Genomic DNA, 22,139 nt, shown 5'->3' on the forward strand with positions numbered 1-22,139 from the left:
AAAAGTGTTCCATTACATGAGACTTGTGAATTAAATAAATACATTTCTGATTTTTGAGCTGAACTTTTATTATTTACCTTTGCCTTCCACATCAACCAGAATTTGAAAATGTCCACATGTCGACCACATTGTATCGCCTTATCTCCAGTGTCATAGGATACATCATACTGCTTGTCTTGCTGGAAGAGATAGCCTGCACACATTTGATTGCAGCCTTGGAGTATACCCTGTAATGAAAAACATGTACTTACATGACTTATACGGCATGTGTGCATATGAAACACTATGCATTAATAATACATTAAACATTTATTTCAAACATACACAGAAGAATTGTTCAACGGGCCAAATTATAAAATACTGACCTTATTTTGTAAACCTGAGCTACAAAAATAGTTTCATAACCTAAGGTGGTTCTCTTAGAAGTCCCTGAGTAGTCATACAGTTTTAAACCCCCACACCAATACCTGAAAAAACATTCTCAGTTTAATTTGGATTCTTAGTTTTTGATACTGAATTTGCCTACTTCACTTTGTAAGGCTATGTTCTTAAGACTTAGATTTTTGATGTGTTAAATTACACACTAGAACAAAGCTATGGTCTCTCAGTGCAGCAGATAGATACAGAAAATGAAAGAAAAAAAAGTAATTGAAGGCTTCAACTTTATATATTGTCCAGCTTTATGACACTTAACATTAGTGATAAATGCAAGCACAAATGACCTAAACTAGGCATTTTTTGTTTACAAATAAATATGATCCACAGACCAACAGAAACCTATGGATTACTGGTAAACATCTCTGAAGAAAACTAAGAAGAACAAATTCCTGTATGTTACACAGAAGTCTTACACATGCGATATTTCTAAAATGGTTTGCATCTGCTTTAGAATTTATCAGTGGTTCTTCAAAGAAGCTCAAAGACACCGGTGTATCTGATAAATACAAAAACACCTGTCGAGGTTCTCATATAGTGAATAAAAATTTTTGCCCAAATCCTGCAATCGTCAGGACAATAAGCATGCATGTTACTAAATAATGGCTAGTGCTTCCCTCTAGTAGATGTCAAAGTGTTTTACAAAGGGAAATCTTCAGTTTAGGGACTGGTCACTTGGAAGAGCAATGTCAGACCTGGGGCTGGAACCCACAATTCCTTCATCCCAGTTCCATGCACAGGGACCACTTCTTCAACTAATACCTTCTAGTAGCAACTGACATGCCAGAAATTAGTAGACAACAGAATTAGTCCTATCCACAGATTATATGACTTTTTTTTTTTAATCATCTACAGAAAATACCTATAGCTTAAAAGAATTAAGACACAGGTCTTACTTTCACTGATGACAATAAAGAATCTAGGAGAAAGCCCTAAAAACATATATGGAGTCATAATAAAAGCAGCATGTTTTCTTTTCAACAAAACTGAGAAATTTTTAAACCACTGTGTAAGGTAAAAAATTTGGGGTTTATTTAAGCAGTTTAGGCTGTGACCAATTACTAAGACCAAGGGTATATGTTCAGTATATCATAAAAACAACGGGGCAGATGCTCAAGTGAATATGTTAGTATGGCTCTAGTGTTGTTAACAGAGTATGCAAAGATTTAACAGCTAAAGATCTGACCCATCTTGTCTACAGCTTTAACAAAAAAACCCAAACAAATAAAAAACCCAGAAAAGATAAAACAACTTCCTAAACACAACATAAATCCACACAATTATTCCTTCCAAAATGAAGGAAAATTTTGAAATTAAATGGATTTTGCACTGCCCTCTTAAAAAGTAGGGCTTGATATTTACTTTTTTTTTTTTTTTTTAACTGCTTAATTATTAAACATAAGGCAGACCTTTTCCCGGACAAGAATGGCAGAACATTGTAACAACACTCCCATCATCTTGTGTGGATTCCAAGTGACTGAGTTGGCTCTGCAAAAAAATTACACATTCAGATAAATCTGGAAAACAGAAACTTGACCTGAAGCAGTCACCTTTGTTTTCTGCTTTCAGCTGGAAATGTACTGAGTTTTGACCATGATGATTTCACTATAGAGATTATTACTGTCTGAAGTGTCTTCTTTCCCAGCTATACTGTCCAGGACAGGAATTTTTCACATGTTAACATTGCAATGTCAGACTTTTGATTAGTTTATATTATTACTAATACCAGCTAATTAGTGTCAGACTATGCTGGTTAGCTGATACAGCAACTTCATCCCCAGCAGACTCCATTTCTGGAAATAGCACTAACAAAACTAACAAGAACAGTTTGACTGACAGGTTATATCAATTCAAGGTACTGATTGAGGGGGCTGTCAGAGAATTAAGGGAATAATATGAATTCCAGGAGAACAGAGTTCTTCACTGAACAGCTGCTGGAAATGTGGAAAGGAAAGGACAGAACACTGCATGCTCATTTGCTTTCTCAGTTAGAGCCACAAGAGGCCTGTTCTGTACTAGCTTGTCAAGCCCACAGACTGTTGAAAGGCTATAAAACTTACATCACAATCCTACCATTCTGTGTGTAAAGTTTAAAACTTTTTACATGTAAACACAAGTGGATACACAAGATCACCTAATTTACTAACCAAACAGATGAGATGTTCTGTATTTTTAATGTACTATCCTAGACAGTTTAATGATGATGCTAAAATAAATGTGCCAACATTGCACATCCATTGACCTCTTCACCCTAAGTAATTAATTACCAAATGTCCCCTCGATTCACTGTGTGTTCCAGAGAAGGAAAGTGTGTAATCGTTTTTCACAGACTATGCATGTGTTCTTACAATGTGGTTGAGAGAAAATTCAAAGATATTTCCTCCTCTCTCTTCTACACCCTGCTCTCAGAGGACGCGACAACAGTTCCTTTGTTTCGAGCAACACAATGACTGCTTCACCCCAGCCTGAGGACCACCAGTTCCATAAAGATTCCAGGTCAGATTCCAAGCTCTGCCTGCGCTAGGTTAGACCATAGCACCCCCCTCAGCCAAAAGAACAGCGCAGCCTGTGCTGTACCGGGGAGCTCACCATCCCTCAAAAATCTCCTGCTTAGGCAGTGCAAACCAGCAGGTATATAGCTCACACTTAGGAGGCAAATAGCTTTTAAAAAACTCCACTAATAGTTCAGATGAAGTAGTCGAGAAACAGAAATTTATATAACAGCTCATTTCCTCCTGAGTGTGCTATGGTTTCGGTTTAGCACATTTATTTAACTGTCAGGGTTCCAATCAAAGACAATTTAAAGTCTTTTTTGCAAGGAGCATTAGGTCTATTCTAATATGAAGCCGTCACTCTCCACCTGGCAGCCCCAGCCCGCCTCAGGCTGTCCCACCGTGGCCAGCCCCAGCCCCATCCCAGTCCCACTGGGGCCCATGACGGGCAGTTACCCAGCATGCATGGGCCCCATCCCATGTCTGAAGATCCACACAACTGATTAGAAAAAAAATAGTATCACGCTGCATGGCCTGCTGCTTCCTGTATTTGCTTAAGATTATGGTCTTAATTAGCACCTCTGGGTTGACCTCAGGTCAAAAGAGGTGTGCTACACCACTGTGACCAAATGCATGTCGCTTAAGGAAATTACATTGCTGACCTCGTATTAGACATGTTGCCATAACATGAGTGACTAGCCAATTGGACTGGGCAGAGGTTGGCAATGATTCTGCTTCTTCAGAGTACTCCTGGCACACCACACACTGCTGGCCCTGCGACACGAGGGTCCACGTAGTTTTCCCACCAGTCCTTCCATACATTATTCTTTACCTTGTACTTTTTTTTTCACTTACCGTACGGGATGCCCACCACTAGGAAAGTTTGTTTTCCATAAGGAAGGGCATTGCTCTCTGTTGTTTTATGCCTTTACACAGTGCCCACATTCAGCACTGTTGACTCAAGGAAGCAATTTGGTGCTAATTTGAGGTTACATGGGTAGAGCTTGTTTCAAACCTTTTTTGCTTCCCTGAGAGCTGATACCTGCAATGATGGGAAAGTTCTTATGTTTCCAGATCTTCACTTGTTTTCTGATTTTTATTCAGACAGACGGCTTTTTATGATAGAGCAGTTTCAGGGGAAATATAGAGACAAACACACCCATGGGGTTATAAACATGGCATCTTCTACAGACTGCAGCCTTGTCACTGTTGGATATGGGAACAACTGCGCCAAAGCCTGCACATAGGACTCCTCCTGAGCCTGAATTGCAAGGGCTAGGGGCAGGCTCCCACTCTCACTTTGCTGTCACTCCCAACATAAATACCTTGCCTTTTAAATTTGGTTCAGTTAATTATGTAACAAAGGCTGGCTTCTGGTCTCACTGGGCATCTTGGTAACTTGCATTATGTGCCTGGGGGCACACACGCACTCTTTTCTGCAGACTTCATTCGGGCCTCTGCAAGAGTTTTCTGCTTGTTTCATGTAATCCTGGCATGGCACCAACTCATAACACCTGTGCCCTGAGATGTGGTGAGTATCCGTGACTCTTTCTGGCCTCCCTGGAAGTTCCCTCAGTCTTCTGCCTGGCACAGTATATCTGTACTAGCTCTGTGCTGTCATAGTCCTTTCCAGCCTTACAGGTACTGAAATTTGCTCCTAGAAACTGCTATTAATTCAGTCTCTGCCACATGTTCCTCTCTTTCTTGTATACACATACATGTTTGTGTGTGTGTATATATATATAAGCAATACAAATGTAAGCAAATATTTATGTATTTATAAACTTTCATTTACAGAACACTCATTTGCAAGCAGGACATACACTATTTTCTGGAAATATCTGCAAACATCTTTCAGGAGAGAATCTCTACAAATTCCCATCACGTCATGGCTTCCCATTATACGTACTCATGCTCAAACACCTTCTCTGGATTCCTCATTTCTCACTGCTGTTCTCAAAGCCCTACATTTCAGAGATTGTCTAGCTCTCACGCTTCACACTTCAAATCTTCCTTCACCCATTCCCAGACTTATGATTCCTTCAAAGCTATGCATAGAACAATCTCCCTTCCTTTTTGCCAGGCAATATCCCTGTCCTCCTGAAAATCTGCTGAAAACTTACCTTTCGCTCAGCTGTACATCACATCAGCTGTAGTATTGTTTCACTCTTCCTAGTGTGAACCTTTCTTGCCTGTCTTAATTTAATTTAGTGGCTAAACTCCTGAATGTAGCAAATTCATCTTTTCATAAATTTGTCAAGTGTCATGTAATATTTGATAACAATATTACAAATAAGCACTGCGTAGTACCTTTCTATTCCATTCAATTTATGACGATGCTTTCGGGACATTAAGAGCCCACCTCCCCAGGCAGCCTAGAAGAGGAAAAAAAAAAGAGAAGACCCATTGTTTTGGAAAAGCCTAACATGTTGCAACTTACTCAGGATCTAGTAATAAATATTTTAATTCAAGACAAAACAAGTGTAAACAAAAATTGTCTTTTGCCTTAATAATAGCACTTCATTTAGTTACTTACATCTACATGGAGCCAGAGGTTATATTTTTCACATATATCTGCAATCTCCTGTATTGGATCAAAGGCTCCATATACTGTTGTGCCTGCAGTTGCATTTACAAAGAGAGGAATATATCCCTACAATAAAAATAAAAATATTAAATACAAAATCCAACCCCTTTCAGAAAAAAAAACAAAATAAGTGAAAATAATGTTTAAAATGTTGCTATCCCATTTTCCAGCCTAAAAGTGGATTTCTTCCCATGTGAAAAGTACATATAAACAGTAAAACCTAACAAATTTTATACATGGTAGGAACAAACTCTGGTTTTACTATACTGTAACTTCACAAAACTAACTAGTCAGAAGATAATATTATTTTGTCTAATATCTTTTACTGAGAAGATTCAAACATTCTAGTGAAAGACTAGTAATAGCCAAGTAAAGTTGAGACTTTTAGAGCAATATAAAGGAAAGTTAATTAAATGTGATTGCTAAGTTGTGATTTGAAAGGCTTGAAGTTGTTCCTTTTGTCTTTATCTATTAATAAACAGAACAAAGCAATCAAAAAAGTAATAAATGTGGAACTATCAGAATAAAGTGAGACAACTTTGAATTAGATGAAATAAATGTGAACGGCAATTTCATAGAGTGCCCAAATGTAAAGAAGTTAAGAAATAAAAATATAATCTCGATTTCCCCAACATTGGTGGGTTTATACAAAATCAATCATTGCATTGATTCAAGAAATAACAATGAATGCCTCAAAAAATTAAACTTACTGGCTATGTGTGCTAAACCTGCAGCCTCACACTTGAAATCTATAGGAATTTTTAGGATTACCAGAGAATTTTTGATGGTTTTGACTGAACTTCAAAGTTTGGGGTAAAAGTAGGTTTAGTTTCATGTTTTCATAATTTTTTCCATATGTTTCCAAACAGAAAGCTATATTTTTAAAGTCATAAAATATAGATAAGATTCAAGAGTTTAAAATACCTTGGTTTTAAACATCAAATGAAACCCTAGCAAGACATAGAGATAATTCCCTAAACAACACATGAACATATAATTAAGCAACTGAAAATATTATTATAACATTTATATCATTCTAATGTTCTCTTTTAATGTTAACCCTCAGCCTTCAATGGGAGAGGTAATTTTACTAAACCAAGCATTCAAGCACTAATTTTAAGAAACACAAACCTTTTGTTTTGCTTCCAAAATTTTTGCCTCCAAATCAGCTGGTATTATCTTGCCTCTGTAATGATTGTAGAAACAGAAAAACAAAGAAAATTAAAGAGTGCATATGGAAATGCTAGCTACAGTTGAAATAATTTAATAGGATTTTCTCAACAGGCCATTAGCAACTTGACACACTGTACTGAACCAGTCCTTAAGCACAATACAACAAATTTAACAGACGAACACATTTAGTATATCAAAACCTTAGCATTCATCCTACCTTTCATTGCATTTTATCAAAATCACATTGTCTGTTCCAAATCCAAGTGCAGCTCCAGCTTTCTTTATTGAGTAGTGACTCTGCAGCAAAACATGTGCACATTTAATGGAGTGGTTGTTTAATGATGAAGCATCTTCACAACATACATCAACAAATTAAGAATTAGCACTGTTATTAAGCTCACATGTTCCGAGGTAAAGAGAACCAGTTTAGGAACTGCAGCCATGCCTTTGGTTTTGACTTCAGGGAAATACTTGTAGCGTGCAGCCATTATGCTGTACATGTTGGAGATAGCTCCTCCTGTGAATGAATAAATGAATGAATAATAAAACAGTGATAATGAGAAAAACCACATATTAGACCGAAGACATCCAAGCCTCATTTGCATTATGCAGTGAAAGTGGCAGTGGACTATGAAAAAATAAATCTCTGAAATGCATGGTCATCTGCCCAAACAGCATAGGGATAGACCCTCTAGAAAGTCATTGCTGACAGTCAGAATTTCCTATCCGTCATCTCTTTCCATCACTAATGTTTTGTAACACATTCCTAGAAATTTCAGCTTTCACTGCGCTGCTTTTGCATGACAGCTTCTTGTTAGCAAGAATAACAGGAACTTAACCAAACTGTCTGAGACTGAAGAAATGCCACGTACTGGATGGATTTATCCCATGTTACTGTAAATATAGAAATAGATCCCTTAAAGGTAGATTTCTACAGCCAAGCTAGTTATTCTAAGCTTCCTTATAGTCTGATAAGGGAAGGAAGCACTTTGAGGGCTATGATTCAGCTAACCTTTTATGGCACTGACTTTTAAGAATGGGAATTGAGGGAGAGCACCTGTTTCTCTTGGTTTACTGCTGAAAAGAGCCCGGGACAATTAGCTCAGCTCTACAACGCAGTCCTCAGGATTTAGTAAGGTGAATCTCATCCATAAAGTCTAGGATAACTTCTTCCTCTAACATTTCTTCATCAGCAAGAACACAGAGGATAGGACTGGAGACCAAGTGAGCATTCCCAGATTTTATGAGGGCTGCTCCAAAAGGGGGTGGAATTGTCTTTCATCCTCTAAAACAGGATGGTGTGTCCCCCACACCAAACTCGAAAATCTGGAGTTTTGCTGGGCACCCATGTTGCCCACACATAGGCCCAGGACCTCCACATGGTTTACCAGTCTTTTCTGTCACTGCTGACTGCCTCTGTATCAACTTCACGTGAAGACTTTGTCTTGGTCTTCATACTGGAATCCTACTTGTGAATCCGGTCAGATTATATCCCAGATAAGTCTTAGAAAGGGACAGGCAGTCACAGTCTTTTTCTGACTGTGAGCCCAAATCCTCACTGACCATCAAAGAAGTCAGTACCTGATTCTCAAGAGCTATTGGTCGGCAGGAATTGTGGTTGCTCAACACCTCCAGAAATTAAGCGCAAAAAAGGGTGGTTAAATGCCTAACTATACACCAGAGCTTGCAGTCAAGTTTTAAAATGTTGACCAGCCATGATACATAGCCATACTTAAAGATAAGGTTTTTTCCCCCAACTTTTTTGTAGGATATTTAAACAAAGCATTCCTACTTCTAAATATCTGACACACTGCTTTTTGTTGCAGTGATTGTGGGCACTCAGACCCAGCTTATGTTTATTTTAACTTTTGAAGCTTTAGTCAAACTACCAAAATGGAGAGGAAAAACTCACCGGGTGAGAATATTCCATCACCATCTTTATTTGACCATCCAATAATCTCTCTCATCTTTCGAAGTGTTATTTGTTCCATGAGGACAAAAACAGGGGCAATTTCATAGGTAAACCTGCATGGATAAAGAAAAAACAACCCCAAACAAACAAAATCAAATACAGATTCTAAAAACACACAATAAATTCCCAATCTATGATTCTTTGTGAAAATGCTTAAGATTCCTAAAAGTTTTCCTATAAATTGAAGTTCTGATATTGCAACCTTTACCCAAGCAAAAATCCTCAGGAAGACAATACTGGAAATACTGGTCAATGAAAATGGCTGTATTAGCTCTTTTGCAACTTTCTATATAACCAACATAAGACCTAATGCTCACCACCATAGCGCTGCTGACTGCTATACAAGATTGTACTGTAAAAACATTTGTTTGCCAAAGAGCCAATTCCACACTTGTGGAGGGACATGTTGCCAAATCCTTATGAAAACAGTGAACTTCATTGAGCTAAACACATCCATAATTAGAAGTATTGAGCTAGGGCTTCAAAGGCTAAATACAATTAATTATGTGGATTTATTCTGTTGGTGATCTCCAAGGACAACTTATTTCTACAAGACCGTGTGATCAATAACTGTCAAGAGTAATTATGAATGATGATTTTCTAATTACCAATTACCAAAACCAAGTCAGCAGTCAACTATTGTATCCATTTAACGAGGGCAAAAACCATCACATAGTCTGGTAGCCCTGATGTCACATGCAATACATGGATGGAAAGTGACAGCCATACAACCATTTTCGGTTGATACACAGGTAAATTGTGACTTCTAACGAACTGCTTGCTATGTATGCCAAAAAAAGTCCAACCAAAAACATAAAAGGGAGGCAGGGGGTGGGGGGAAGGAAGCTGAGAGAAACTAAACAATCAGCCTGTGATTTCCGAAGGAATCTGTAAGAATATGACACCTTGACACTTTGGATCTGACTGATGTCTTCCACTTGATTCACCAAAACGCATACGTTGCCACCCTAACAGTAAAAAGATTTTGAGAATAGGTACAGCAGACTAAGGAGATGTGGTGATGAAGAAGGGAATGTGTGCCTGAAAAAGCTTGTATTTTATTTACAGCTGCACTGGTTAGTTAAAATATTAATTATTTTCTTGAGTCCTTATGTGTCCTTAGTCCATCAGAGAAACACCACCACCACTTCTAAAACACTCCTTTAAGATTAAACAGCATTTGTAATTTAACTGTTGTAATTGCTATTTTCAGAAACCAAAATACTGATTATTTTCCTTTTATTATCATTAGATCTGTCAGAGACAGACAGTTGAGTCCTGATCTGGTTTGTGTGTGGCCAGTATTTACAGAGACAAAATTAATAAACCAGTTGGTGTCTGCTAACAGTGGGGAATTTTTTGGTTTGTTTTCAAGCACTGCAAACCTAGATATATTCCAATCTTTATTTAGGCAGAATGACCAAGTGAAGTCAACAGGAACTTGGCAGTGTATGGATCACTGTAGCCTAATACAAGATACATTTAAGTCAATGTGATTTTTTCCACCAGTTTAAACATTTTGATTTTTGTCCTCAAACCTTGCACACCAATTCCTACATACTTCCCAGAAGACTTAAAGGCTTGTATAAAAATATATATAATGTTAAGCAAGTTTTTTATATATAAAATATCAAGTGTTCACAAGGGGAATTTTTAATGTACTTAAACCCAAGTAAAACACATTTATTTATTCTATTATGTAATTCTTTTCCAAGTCTCCAAAGACTGACAAAGAAATAAAAGAAGACTGCAGATGATTGGAAGTGATAAGGCAAATGCAGCTATATTGTATGATGACTAGATTTTAAAAATCACATCTTACTAAAGTTCACTCCAACTTACTTGTTTTAAACTTAAATGATTTTGAAAAATTCAGTTAAATGCAGAAAATGTGCTTGGCCTGGAAAGAACTGTCTGACTTCAGTCCTGACAAAAAACGCTGGTTAGATTTTTCATACAGTCACAATCTTGACAGGCATTTGTACAAATGAACTAAACCAGTCATGAGTCTCAGCTTTTTACTAACAAAATAAATGAATGGGTTTTTTGGTAGTGGCCAGTGCTGGCTTAATTCTGCTCTCACCAAGAGGCCAAATCATTCTAGCTACCTGTTCTCCTGTTTGCCAGTATGTAAAAAGCATTCTAAGAATAAATGTAAATAATTTTACGTCATTTGTCTACGTTACATTTTCATAAGCATAAATGCATAATACTGAAAATACCAACATAATTCTCTCATCTCAGCTAACAGCGGGCATAAAGAGAACTTCCAGATAATATTATTGCTTTTTAACCTCTGCTGGCTGCTGCATGGTGAGCAAACACCCTCTATTACAGATCCCTAGAGCTAGATAAATAACAGCATCTTCTGAAAATTCCACCCTACAGGTCTTATGATTAGTGATTGAGCTATGAATAGCACATTGATACAGTATTTCCAAGTCAGTGTGGGAAGCTTATTATGTTTAATTTAATACATTATCTTCACAGTGACATTTAAGTGACATTTCCTAATGCCGATTTAAAATTTTAAGAGAGTACAGATGAATGAAAATATATTTTTTAATTGTTATCAAATACGTTAAGTATTATTTATGGTAGAAAAGAAAAAATGGCAAACGGAAAACATTTCCTATCATAATCCAGTGTTACTGTCACTTGTTTGTTACATGTTTGTGTAGCTGTGATAGGTTAGAACCGTTTCTAGATAAGGGTCAGAACCTGCACTTCTGTGCTGAAACACCGCTCAAAACAAATACGTTCCCCAGAGCTCACAGAGACGATGTGGCTATTTTTAATAACCTCTTCTGTCAGTTCCTTGAATTATATGTTACAAACATCTTGCTTTAACATTACTTGCAATTACTGTGTTATTTGAAAGCATATAATATTGACCTTGGTTTGCTTAAAAAAAAGAGAGAGCAATGTATTATTTTGCATTTGCTAAACTTCATACAAGCAAATAAATATTCAATTTTCATGCTTACAGAAAAATATTTTCAAGATAGGTTCTGTTTAAAGTATAAATGGATCAGAAACTAGCTTTACAGAACTAGCTATTTAACAATAGACTTTTAAAACCAAATGAAAAAGCAACCTCATTTAAAAAAGAAGTTACTCTTTCAAAAGTGAAAGTGATGTTCTTAATAATGACAGTAATGTTTCATAATACTCTCACAGTCTGCCACACGACTGAATTCTATTATGTCCTATCAGATTTGTGCAATTTCACCGATTACAAAAGTATAACTAAGCTAGGATAAGTAAGTTAGCCAAAGGAAAAGGAGCTTGCAAAGAGTGACACACTCTGAAGAATGTTTTTGTCACAAAGGAATGATATTTAAGCAAAGTTTTCTTTTAGAAATGTAATCAGATTTGTTTTCATTTTTAATTGTGTACCAAGAAAAAAACCACCCCAAAACCAACACTTTGAAGCACTTTGCAATACTTGTTTTATGATTAAAATATATGTTGCTGGTGTTTCTTCCCAATCAGCCTTTAAATCTGAATCTCTCATACCAATTTTTAGCAGAGACTAATTGAGAAGATGATTATTACAAAGAGCAAGCTGGTTTTGCCTGGAGCACCTTATTTATTTTTCTGTATTGCCAATGTCACAAAACAGGCACAGCTCGTAATCAACATAGAGCTTCTAGTAATCAGCTACACTTAACGAACCATATCCTCATGGATAAACCAGTTAAAATATTGTTCATTTTCCAGTCTGCAGATATAGCTCCTACGTTCTGCAAATTAGCAACAAACTACTCAAAACAGAGGTAGCTTTGGAGTTTAAATACATCCAATGCAGAACTAAAGCAGAACAGCCTGTTACCTGGTGAGTATTTGGACTCCCATCACATTTTTTAGCATATACGAATCAATATATAGATAAAAACTGGCTAGAAGGTTTTTTGTTTGGGGGCGTGAGGGTTGTGTTCATTAATTACGCTCTGTTGCAAAAATTCAATGTAATACCTTACATTTACATCTAGCTTTTGTTAATTTTGTGTTCAAGAAAAATTAGGAAAAACTTCCTCATTGATATGTTCTAGATGTAAAATTTTACTTTTTTCTACTTCCATTTATTTATTTAAACACAACTTTAATGAATTACTAATTCCTTCATTATCATCAAATTCATTTTCAATGTTATGGTTTTAACCATCCTGAAGCCACCCAGAAGCCACTTTTTACCAGCACCTGAACAGGAGCAGGTGATGCCCTAACCCTGCTGCCTCTGGAGTTAACAGGAGAAAAGACAATAAACTTCTACGGTTTGTATTCTAGTGTTCATGTATGGATAGAGGCATAATTATTCAATCTAGAACCAAAGCTTAAAAAAAAAAAAAAAAAAAACAACCACAAAAACACAATCAGTCAAAGTTAAAGGAGAGTGATCCAAGAGTAGAAAAATAATTTCAGGTTATTTTGTTGGAGTCATCGTGTCTTAATTAGCTCTGGGGTATTTGCATTTCTATTTGGCAGAAATGCCAAACTGTTCAGCTTTACTTAACCGTTCTCACTGCACTGCCGCCACACCAAGGCAGACATGAGGAGCTAAAGACCTTCATTTAAAGCCGGACCCTACACAGGGCTGGGCCAGCGCCCCCTGCCCTGCCGGGCGGCCCCTGCCGCACTCCGCTTACATGTTGGTGTTGGCGGTGGATGTCAGCCACTCCCCCGCCAGGCCGATGATGTCCAGCCCTGTGGACAGCTGGTTGAAAAAGCGAGGATGACCTGGAAATAGAATTGAGAGCAACTCAGCACCGCTCCGGTGGCACCGCTCCGGTCTCGGTCCCACCCGCCCCAGCGCCTCGGAACGGCCCGCGCTAAGCGGCGCCCACCGCTGCCTGCTTCGGAGCCTGAAAACCCGCCTTGGAGGGAGCTCCTGTATGCAGTCACCGGCCTTTACACGAACAGGGAAAGCCTCAGCGCCGGCTGAGCCTTAAAACACCTCCGGCACCTGGGCTGGGGCTAGCCCACCCCCAGAGGCCCTCCGCGGGGCGGGGGGCGGCGGCCGAGGGGGGAGCTTGCCAGGGACCTCCTGCAGGGCGGGGACATCTGCACCTGCGGGGACAGGGGAGGGGGCTCACCCCCGGGAGCGGGGCTTCGGGTGGGGGCAGCCCGGGGGTGCTGGGCGGGCAGTGCTCCCCTGCCGCGGGACCCCCGGCAGCCCCCGACGCGGGCGTTCTCCCCGCGTGGTTGCAGAGGGTTCACCTCATACACAAGGGCTTTGCCCTCAGGCCGCAGTCGATCGTATTCCTGAGCTTCTGCTAAAGTTCCTTTAACAACTTCACAAGCCGGACTATCGGGATCTGCTTTTCTGGCACCGAGAGAGGAAATTCCCAACAAACGGTGAGGGGCTTGGAGGGGAGGGGGAGGTGGCGCCGCTTAGCCCTTATCTCTGCCCTCCCGGGAAAGGACACGCTGGAAATACACCGGGAGCACAGACAGCCCGAGCCGGGGCTTCAGCGCTCGACGCCCGGAGCGACCCTGTCACGTCGCATTTGGCTCAACGCGGGGGACATCAGCATCTTCTGACATAAAGAAATAAATGCGATTCTGCTGCGAGCGGTGTCAGCGGGCAGCTTTTGGAGGCGTGACTCGCCGGCGCGGCCACGTCCCGCAACGGGCAGAGCCGGCGGCTGCCGCGGACACGGGCGGTTGGGGCTGCGGCCCGGAGCCCCACGGCTCAGCCGTTCGCTTGGCCGGCCAGTGCCGCCCCGCCGCGCAGCTGTAACAGTCATTCCGCTGACCTCCAGCAGCTGTCAGAGAGCCTGCGGGTTCCTGAGGCTGGGCTGCCGGTGCAGCCCCGCTGGCTTTGGAGGGAGCTTCGCCTGGAGAGGGAACGTGGGACCTGGGGACCCGGGAAGCCAGGGCATGTGTCCTGGGTCGCCACAGGGTCCGAGCAGCTCTTCTTTAAAGCCGCACCCGGTACTGCTTCGAACAGAGCTGGTGTCTTATCAGATACCTCTCAGCTCCCGGGGACAGGTCCTGCCGGTCCCGCAAAAGCTCTGGGGGAGGTCGAGGTGAGGGGAAGAGCTTGCTCGACATCCCGGCTCAGTGCATAGTGGAATGCCGGTGCAGGCCCACAACCACAGTGCCTCCCGCTTTGCTGCTGGCCGCCTGGTCCACAGCCCACGGGGCCGGGAGTGAAATACAGTCCCTTTTGATTAAAGGCACAAAAAATAAAAATATGCCCCAACACTCTTGAATAAATCAAGCCACCATGTAAATGGGAAAAGACAGGAAACTAACTGCCACATTTGCTGTCAAGATCTTGTTCCTTGAATGCACTGCGCTGGGTTTTCACAGCTGCATAACTAAACAGAGCAGAAACTTGCGCCTTGTCCTTGGGAGCTATTGCTCGCAGCTGCCTAGGCAGAGACTGGCGAGAGCATCCCTCCAGAGCATCCCTCCAGACCTCCAGCAGCTTCAGCTCCGCGGGGAGGCCCCCCCCCCCCGCCACGCCGTGCCGAGCCGAAGGGGGCAACTCGCCAGGCAGCGTTTAGCAGCCCTGAAACGCTGGAGCAAGACTGGGGAGAGGAGACACGGCCCCTGCTCCCTTACTGTTCCAGTTCCCGACCTGCTTGGATAAGTACAGCAGGCAGGGCTTGTGGCCAGCCAGCTTTCTGCTGATACAGATGTAAAACGTTCCAGGCCAAAACAGCCTGAAAGAGAACAGACTTTGCTCTGGAGCCTGGCTACAGCTCACCCGGTAAAAGGAGCGATTATAAACGGGCATTGCTATCCGATTCGGAGGGACCTGGAGAGGCGGGGCTCTTGGCTAATGGACTGAAATCCACAGGGTTCCTTTACTGATGATTCCTAGGATTTCAGACTCTTTTTCATTAAACGTCTGGTGAACATAAAGAAGAAAAACTGCAAATTCAGTGTCATTTATGCCCTCATTTACCTAATGATATTGCTCCCCGGGGATACCGACAGCTCGCATTTCATCAAGTGAAAGAGATTACGTCTTAAAAACTTGTTTCTGGGCGCTGCAAACAGCACCGAGCCCGGCCCACCAGGGACGGATGCCACATCAGTAACGGAAGCTTCTGAGCAGAAACACTTCCAACGCCCACAGTCGCGGAGCTGAGCCACCAGGGAGGCAGGGCAGGGGCCGTGGGCTGACCTCCGTGGGCCTGAGCCCGCTCCCTTCACCGGCAGCCAGAGAAAAGCCCCATGAGAGACCCTTCAGAGTCGCATACGGGAACCTACCTGTCCTCACTCCGTATTTCAGTGTGTCCCGACAGTCCACCAGGATCTGCTCCAGGGACTCGGGGTTGTCTGAGAGCTCCAGGTTAAAGCCCTCCATGCCCTCCAGGAGCTGGTGCGGGTGGTGGAAGTCCAGCACTTTGGTGGACCTGTCAAACGTCTTCCTCACGTAGTTGAGGAGGATGTCCACGACCTCCAGCAGGAACTGCATGGTCTGCTCCTCGCCATTCTTGGCGGGCAGCAAATCTGCGAGGCAAACCAGCTGTCAGCGCTTTCTTTGGGAGCGAGAGGTGAGCCGCGGCCCCGGCGCAGCCTGGCTGTAGCGGGGCAGGCGCCCAGCCCCGGGCCGCCCCGCTCGCTGCCGAGCGAAACCCGCCGCGGCCGCCGGGGGTCCCGGTCCCTCTCGCCCGGTGGGGAACGGCGAGCCCAGGTCTCCCACGGGAACAGCGGGGCCACCGCCGGGGCAGCCCGGCCAGCAGGACGCGCTGCAGCGCCAGCGGTGTGCGGGGGCCCTCCCCTCCCGCAGGCCACAGGCACCCCAAATCCGCACCCGCCCTCTCCTGCAGCGCTCCCCTCCCCTGCCCCACAGAGATGGAGTTCCCATCCTCACCTCACCTCACGCCCCGTACCAGCGACCACAGACCGGTTCATTGCTATTTTACGGAGGAGGAAATAAAACAGAAAATTCCTGTGCTCCCGGAGGCTGGACCTGGAGTGACCCCGGAGGAGCGGCTGGGGCTGAGCTGCAGAGGGTCAGCCCTAAGTATGGAAAACTGCATTTCGGGAAACCTGCGCACATCGCCAGTGGGGCTCTCAGCAAACACACACGCTCACAAAGCTTCCTTCAAAAACAGCCAAGCAAAAGAACGGTCTGAACGTGGCCGCCCTTCAAGGGAGGCGAGGGCAGACTACAAAGGGATGTGGCCGAGCTGGAGCAAGCAGAAGCTGTAAAGAGCATTTACCTCTGGCATACAAATTGGAGAAGTCCGTCTCGGTGCGCCGGAACCTGGATCCCTTCTCGCTGTTCTCGCATGTCAGCAGGCTCTTGGAGGACTGCCTTTCCTTCAGGGAGCTAACGATCCGGCCCTTGTCTTCCAGGCTGTTGGTCCTTTGCAGGAACCCTACATTGTTATTGCAAGGTGCACAGGTCAGAGTTTTCTCACTTCCCAACATGTTTAGAAATATCTAAAGCTGCTCTCCAGCCAACAGTTCAAAGCAGTGTTGGCTCTGGATCTGACTAATGAGGTCAGGAATAAGAGTATTTATGGGGATTATTTGCCTCCAGGAGGGAGAGCTCAAAATGCCATCAACTGCAAAAATGCAGCCATGCAAAAAACAAATTTTCATCATTTAGTGCAGTGGTAAATTCTTATTAAGTCGATCAGACAGATTCCACTTCAGTAATCAGCCAGTGGAAGAGAGTTCAGGATGAGTCAATGCTATTTCAGCCTACAGGCAAAGTTTATGGACCTAGCAGACAGGGGCAATGATGTATGATTAAAATCAGGGCCACTTTCAGTTCTCCTCGTGGTGCTCTCACGCACAAAAGGCATGAGAACGAGCAGCCACTCTGGAGCAGCCATCCCGGGAGCGCCAGAGCTCCGAGGATACCAGTAGTGCCCACCAACCCCGCTTTCCTGTCATCAGTACATACCAGCATGTGTCTGGGAGATGCAGATTTTCCACCTGGAAAGATGCTTCGATACTAACACTAATCATCCCCAGGGGTCTCAAGGAGCTCTGCTCTCACCGGAGACGCAGCCCTGCAGCCAGGACCCGATCACAACCGCTGCTATGTGCAACGGCAACAATAACCCACACACACCCCAAGAATTACAGCGGTGGGCACCACGCAGGGCCCGTGGCGAGTAAGGGAACCCATCTACTTTAACAAGGCAGGGAGAACAATTGATTTTCAGGATTTGATCCATTAAATCCATGCCCACATGCGTAGTGTTGGGCTTCATTATTAACGAAGGCATCGGATTTTAACCTCCCAGGCTGCAAAGAGCACGCCTGTGTGTTTGGAGGAGACAGTGCCGCAGCGCCGGCCTCCTTTTGCCTTTCTTTTGTTTTAAAGCAAGTAACCATTGAAACCAACGCTTGTCACGGCCAGGGATATCCGCCAGAGAGGAAGACTTGGCAAGGAGGAAAACCAACGCCGACCCTTTGCTCACCGCTTCCCTCCGGCGCCCTCCGCTCTCCGGACTCCCGGACCCCCGACAGCGAACCGGGAGTGCGGCTCCTGCCGCCGGGCGCCCACTGCCGGCCTGCCCGGGCCCCCTGCAGCCTGGGCAGGCCCCGGGGGCCCATCGCCGTGCGGAGAGGAGGGAGCGACGCAGAGCCTCTGGGCCAGTGACTCCCGGCGCGGTACCCGTGCCCCAGACCCGGCCGCCAGCCTGACAGTCCCGTAAGAGCTATCCAGAATGGAGCCCCCAGCCTGCAGCCGCTTCTGCACCAGTCGGGCCCCCAGACCAGTCTCCAAGAGGGCTGTTCGCAGGCAGGTTTGTCGAGCCCATCCTTTCAGTGAACACGTTTTGCCTTTTAATGGTGATCTACTAATCAGTTTCTTTCCATGATATTCTTAGGAATACGAATTATATGAGAAATTTAAAAAATATTGAAGGGAAACTCTCTTCGTGCATAATTTAGGGGTAGCCGTCCAGGAACACTGCCTTTTTTTTTTTTTTCCAGTTTTAGTTTTGGTGTCGTTACTTTTAACGATTCTTGCTGCAGTGACCAGCTCCTGCAACAGCTAGTGCTGTTCTCCCGCTCACGAGGTGGAGCAGCTGATACTGGGGCAGGTGCCGTCTAGACTAAATTCCGGCGCGATCCTCTTTCCCCAGATCCTGTGGCTTCATTTCGCTTTATCTTCTTTCTTCTAGGCTCTCGGTGGCGATGCTCAGCGGGAAGAGTTACGTGACAAGAGACGCCTGCAAGAGCAGCGGCCCCCCTGGAGCCGTGTCCCCATCCCCCGCCCCACGACGGGCGGAGATACATAAACAAACCACAAAGCCCGAAGGGAGGAACCTGCTGCCGCCCGGCACCGGCTCCTTCGGCCGCGGAACGACCTGTGACGGTCCTGCCGGGCCCCGTAGGTGGGGGAGCCCAGCAGGGCAGCGGCCGCCCCCCGCTCCGGGGCTTCAGGGCCCTCCCCAGCCCCGCTCCCGGGAGGGCGAGGGACGCTCCCCGGCGCCCACCCGCGACCCGGGATGCGGGGAGGCGCGGCAGCCTGCCCTCCCGGGCTCCTTCCACGCCAAGGGGAAGCGCAGGACTGCATCAAATCTTCCATCCGTATCCCATGCGAAAAGCAAAGCGGCGTAGGAGAGATCCAGCGAGCAGCGGCGCGTGAAATAGCGTCCGCGCTGCTTCTCCCGCAGCGGCGGAGAGCGCAGCCTTTCCCCGCAGCAGCAGGTGCCTCCCCGACAGGTATTTTCATCGATGCGCTTTTAGAGACCGGGTTTTTAAAAGCCGAGTGAGACCAGACTGGCGCCGGAGTCCCTCGGTCCCCATCGTGGCCACAAACCCGGCGTGATTTCACATCAGGCTTCGCACAAGGCAGGCGTGTGACCCCCCGCGGGGACCGCAGCTCCCGAGGCAGGGACAGACCTGCCGGGTCCCGGCCCGTGGCCGCCGGTCGACGCCGTCGGTGGTGGCTGCAGGAGACCGTGGTTCCCTCCGCGGCAGGGGGTCTCAGCACCGCCTACGTGGCTCGGCAGCATCAATCCCCCTGACTCCGGAGACAAGCTGATGTTTCTGACTTACACGGCTCCTTGTGAAAGCCCACTCTCCGGCGCTGCTCCTGGGCAGGGGATCATCAGCTGGCCGGGGCCAAACAGCTGAAGACGCACCTGAGCAATTTTACTACGTCGAGTATTTCCGCTGATGCCGAGCAAATGTTAGCAGGATCGGTCCCAGCAGCAATAATAATTGCCGAGGTGGGAGTGAAAGGTGTAGCATGCGACTCCAGACACAGGGAGAGATCTGCCCGTACTTCGCCTGCGTGACAGTTCATTAAACCCCTTTAAAATATGTTCTCTTTTTTAAAGTGGGTATGTGCAGAGACGAAGAGCAGGGGGTGGCAGCGGCAGGGCTCTTTTCAGACGGTGCCTTTCAACCAGAAAGGAAAGGAGCTAATCCTTAAATCGGTCAGTTGTTTGAGAAGAAATTAAATACATCTTGGATATGTAATTACTGAAAACGTCAAACACATAATATACAACATAGGTGGAAGAACCGAGTCGTTCACGACCTGCCTTTTCTCTCAGCTCAATTCTTATTTAAAGTTTGCATTCAAAACAATTCCGCGGCGCCTGGTTTACTACCGCTTTGTGACAGCACAGTATTTAGGGTCCGAAGTGACGTTTTGTGAAAGGTAAGGATGAGGGTAATATCTTATGTACTAGTCAAACGTCAACTTGTTTGGCATGTTTAACCAAGATTCTTGGCAACATCAATACTTCATGCTATATATTTACCGAAGGCAACCTTCCCTCTCTGTCTTTGTGCGGGTGCTAGATTCGAGTGGGAGGGCTCACACGAGCAAGAACAGTGGTCGCCATCGAATCCGATTATTCCTAATCACCGTCACTATTCAGGCTATATTTTCCGTATGAAACAGAAAAGAGCCAGAAAAGGGAAATCGAGCACCGAACCTGAGCCAAAACTACATCAGCCCCGCTTGTTCTGAGCTCCCTTCACAAACCCTCCACTACACTCTCTTTTGCCTTTCTCAAATCCAAAATGGTGGGATCTTTAATTTTCAGTGTATTTGATCTCACCGAGAGATGCTGCAACATCCCTCTGTAACCCTGGTAGTCTAGCAACACGGAGCAAGCCTAACGGTGCGTTACTTTATCAGTTCTGCTTGCCGGGCTAAATTAAAATGATGATGAAAAAGCCCATCGCTCCAGCCACTGAAGGGACTGGTAGGGAAACGGTCCATTAAACTCAGATCAGGAGCTATTTATAGAACTAAGCGACTACTCATTAATGTCGCCTGCGGGTACCAATGAATTCTCTAATAGACACAGGGCTAAACATTCACACCCTGATTCTTTTCCAGTCCAAACTTCCAGGTGACAAAACGTTTAGTGAATGAGCTTCGACTCGGGCAAGTAGGGCAAGAGGTTTAAAAATATCGTTGCTTTGACAAAAGGCCTGTTTCTCCTGAGACATAATTTCCCATCCCCCAAAAAAGCAGTAGCCGGGGGAAATGGGACATGATTTCAATTCATAAGGGGCACGGGCTAGGCTGAACGATTCTCCCTGTCAGAAAATGAAGATTTGACTGTTTGTCTCCAAAAGCGAAGGCGCCACTGAGAAATCTGGAGAAGGAAGACAGCTTGTTATCTGCAAATGAATCTCTTGCTATAACGTTGTGATCTGATTGTGCATTTGTTTTCCTTCCTGCATTTCATGTGCCTGCGCGCTGACTGGCTGCCAGCGCTATCTTACCAGCGCAGCAAGCTGACGAATTGCTCTTTAATAAGGCTCTCGTTAATCTTTTTCCCCCAGGAGATCCGTATTTTCTAGTCAGATAAGGTTGAAAAATTTCAGACAGGGAGAGGTGGCCAACCCCCCCGCCCGTTCCTCCTCACCGCCGGCCTCCCCGGCGGGCCCTGCGCTCCCCCCGCCGGGGGCGGCCAGTGCCTGCACGCCCCCGGTTATGGCAAGAGATGCAGCGGGGCCCGCGGCCGCCGCAAGCCACGGGAGGGCCGGCGGCGGGGCCGGGGCCGCCGTGCAGCCGGCAGGGGGCGCCCGAGGCCGCCGGCAGGGGGCGCCCAGGGCCGGGGCCGCTGGCCCGGCGCTGCTCCCGCGCGCCCCTCGGGCTCGGTGAGGCATGGCGCGCCGCCAAGCGCGGCCGTGTGGGGTGCCGTTCGGCGGGGCGCGGCCGGACTTACCGCAGATCTTCAGCCCGATCTTCCTGGTGCACCCGTGAGCCACGCCACACCACGAGTCGTAAGCTGGAAGACAGGGCAGAGTGGTTCCGTTGGGGCGGCGGACCCGGCCGTCCGTCCCCTCGGGCCCCCCGCGCAGCCCCACGCCGGGAGCGACAGCGGCTTCCCGAGCCCCGCGGCGCCGGAGCGTGCCGGGCGCGGGGCAGCTGAGGCTCGGGTGACAGCGAGGTGACGCGCTGGCCCGCCGAGAGGAGGGGGAAAGCGCCTCGGGACCCGAACGTCTAATAATTTACTGGCGGGGCTCCAGGGAAGTGGCAGCTTAATATAAAGTGGTGTGAAATGGGGTCACCGAAGAC

The 22,139-nt window shown here is 45.5% G+C and overlaps 1 protein-coding gene across 1 annotated transcript in view; it reads right to left on the reverse strand.

Annotated features, from left to right (window-relative positions):
• GAD1 (glutamate decarboxylase 1) overlaps positions 1-22,139 on the reverse strand; it is a 49,030-nt gene that overhangs the window by 22,304 nt on the left and 4,587 nt on the right. The window contains exons 3-14 of the mRNA XM_080398941.1: positions 21,787-21,849; positions 16,846-17,004; positions 15,887-16,129; positions 13,309-13,399; positions 8,600-8,712; positions 7,089-7,204; positions 6,905-6,984; positions 6,646-6,700; positions 5,464-5,580; positions 5,238-5,302; positions 1,845-1,923; positions 78-227 (exon numbers count right to left, since the gene is read on the reverse strand). Of these exons, the coding sequence (XP_080255067.1) occupies positions 78-227; positions 1,845-1,923; positions 5,238-5,302; positions 5,464-5,580; positions 6,646-6,700; positions 6,905-6,984; positions 7,089-7,204; positions 8,600-8,712; positions 13,309-13,399; positions 15,887-16,129; positions 16,846-17,004; positions 21,787-21,849 (1,331 nt within the window). The remainder of the gene's footprint in view (positions 1-77; positions 228-1,844; positions 1,924-5,237; positions 5,303-5,463; positions 5,581-6,645; positions 6,701-6,904; positions 6,985-7,088; positions 7,205-8,599; positions 8,713-13,308; positions 13,400-15,886; positions 16,130-16,845; positions 17,005-21,786; positions 21,850-22,139) is intronic.

Source organism: Falco punctatus, assembly GCF_963210335.1.
Source record: "Falco punctatus genome assembly, chromosome: 8".
NCBI classification, from domain to species: Eukaryota; Metazoa; Chordata; class Aves; order Falconiformes; family Falconidae; genus Falco; species Falco punctatus.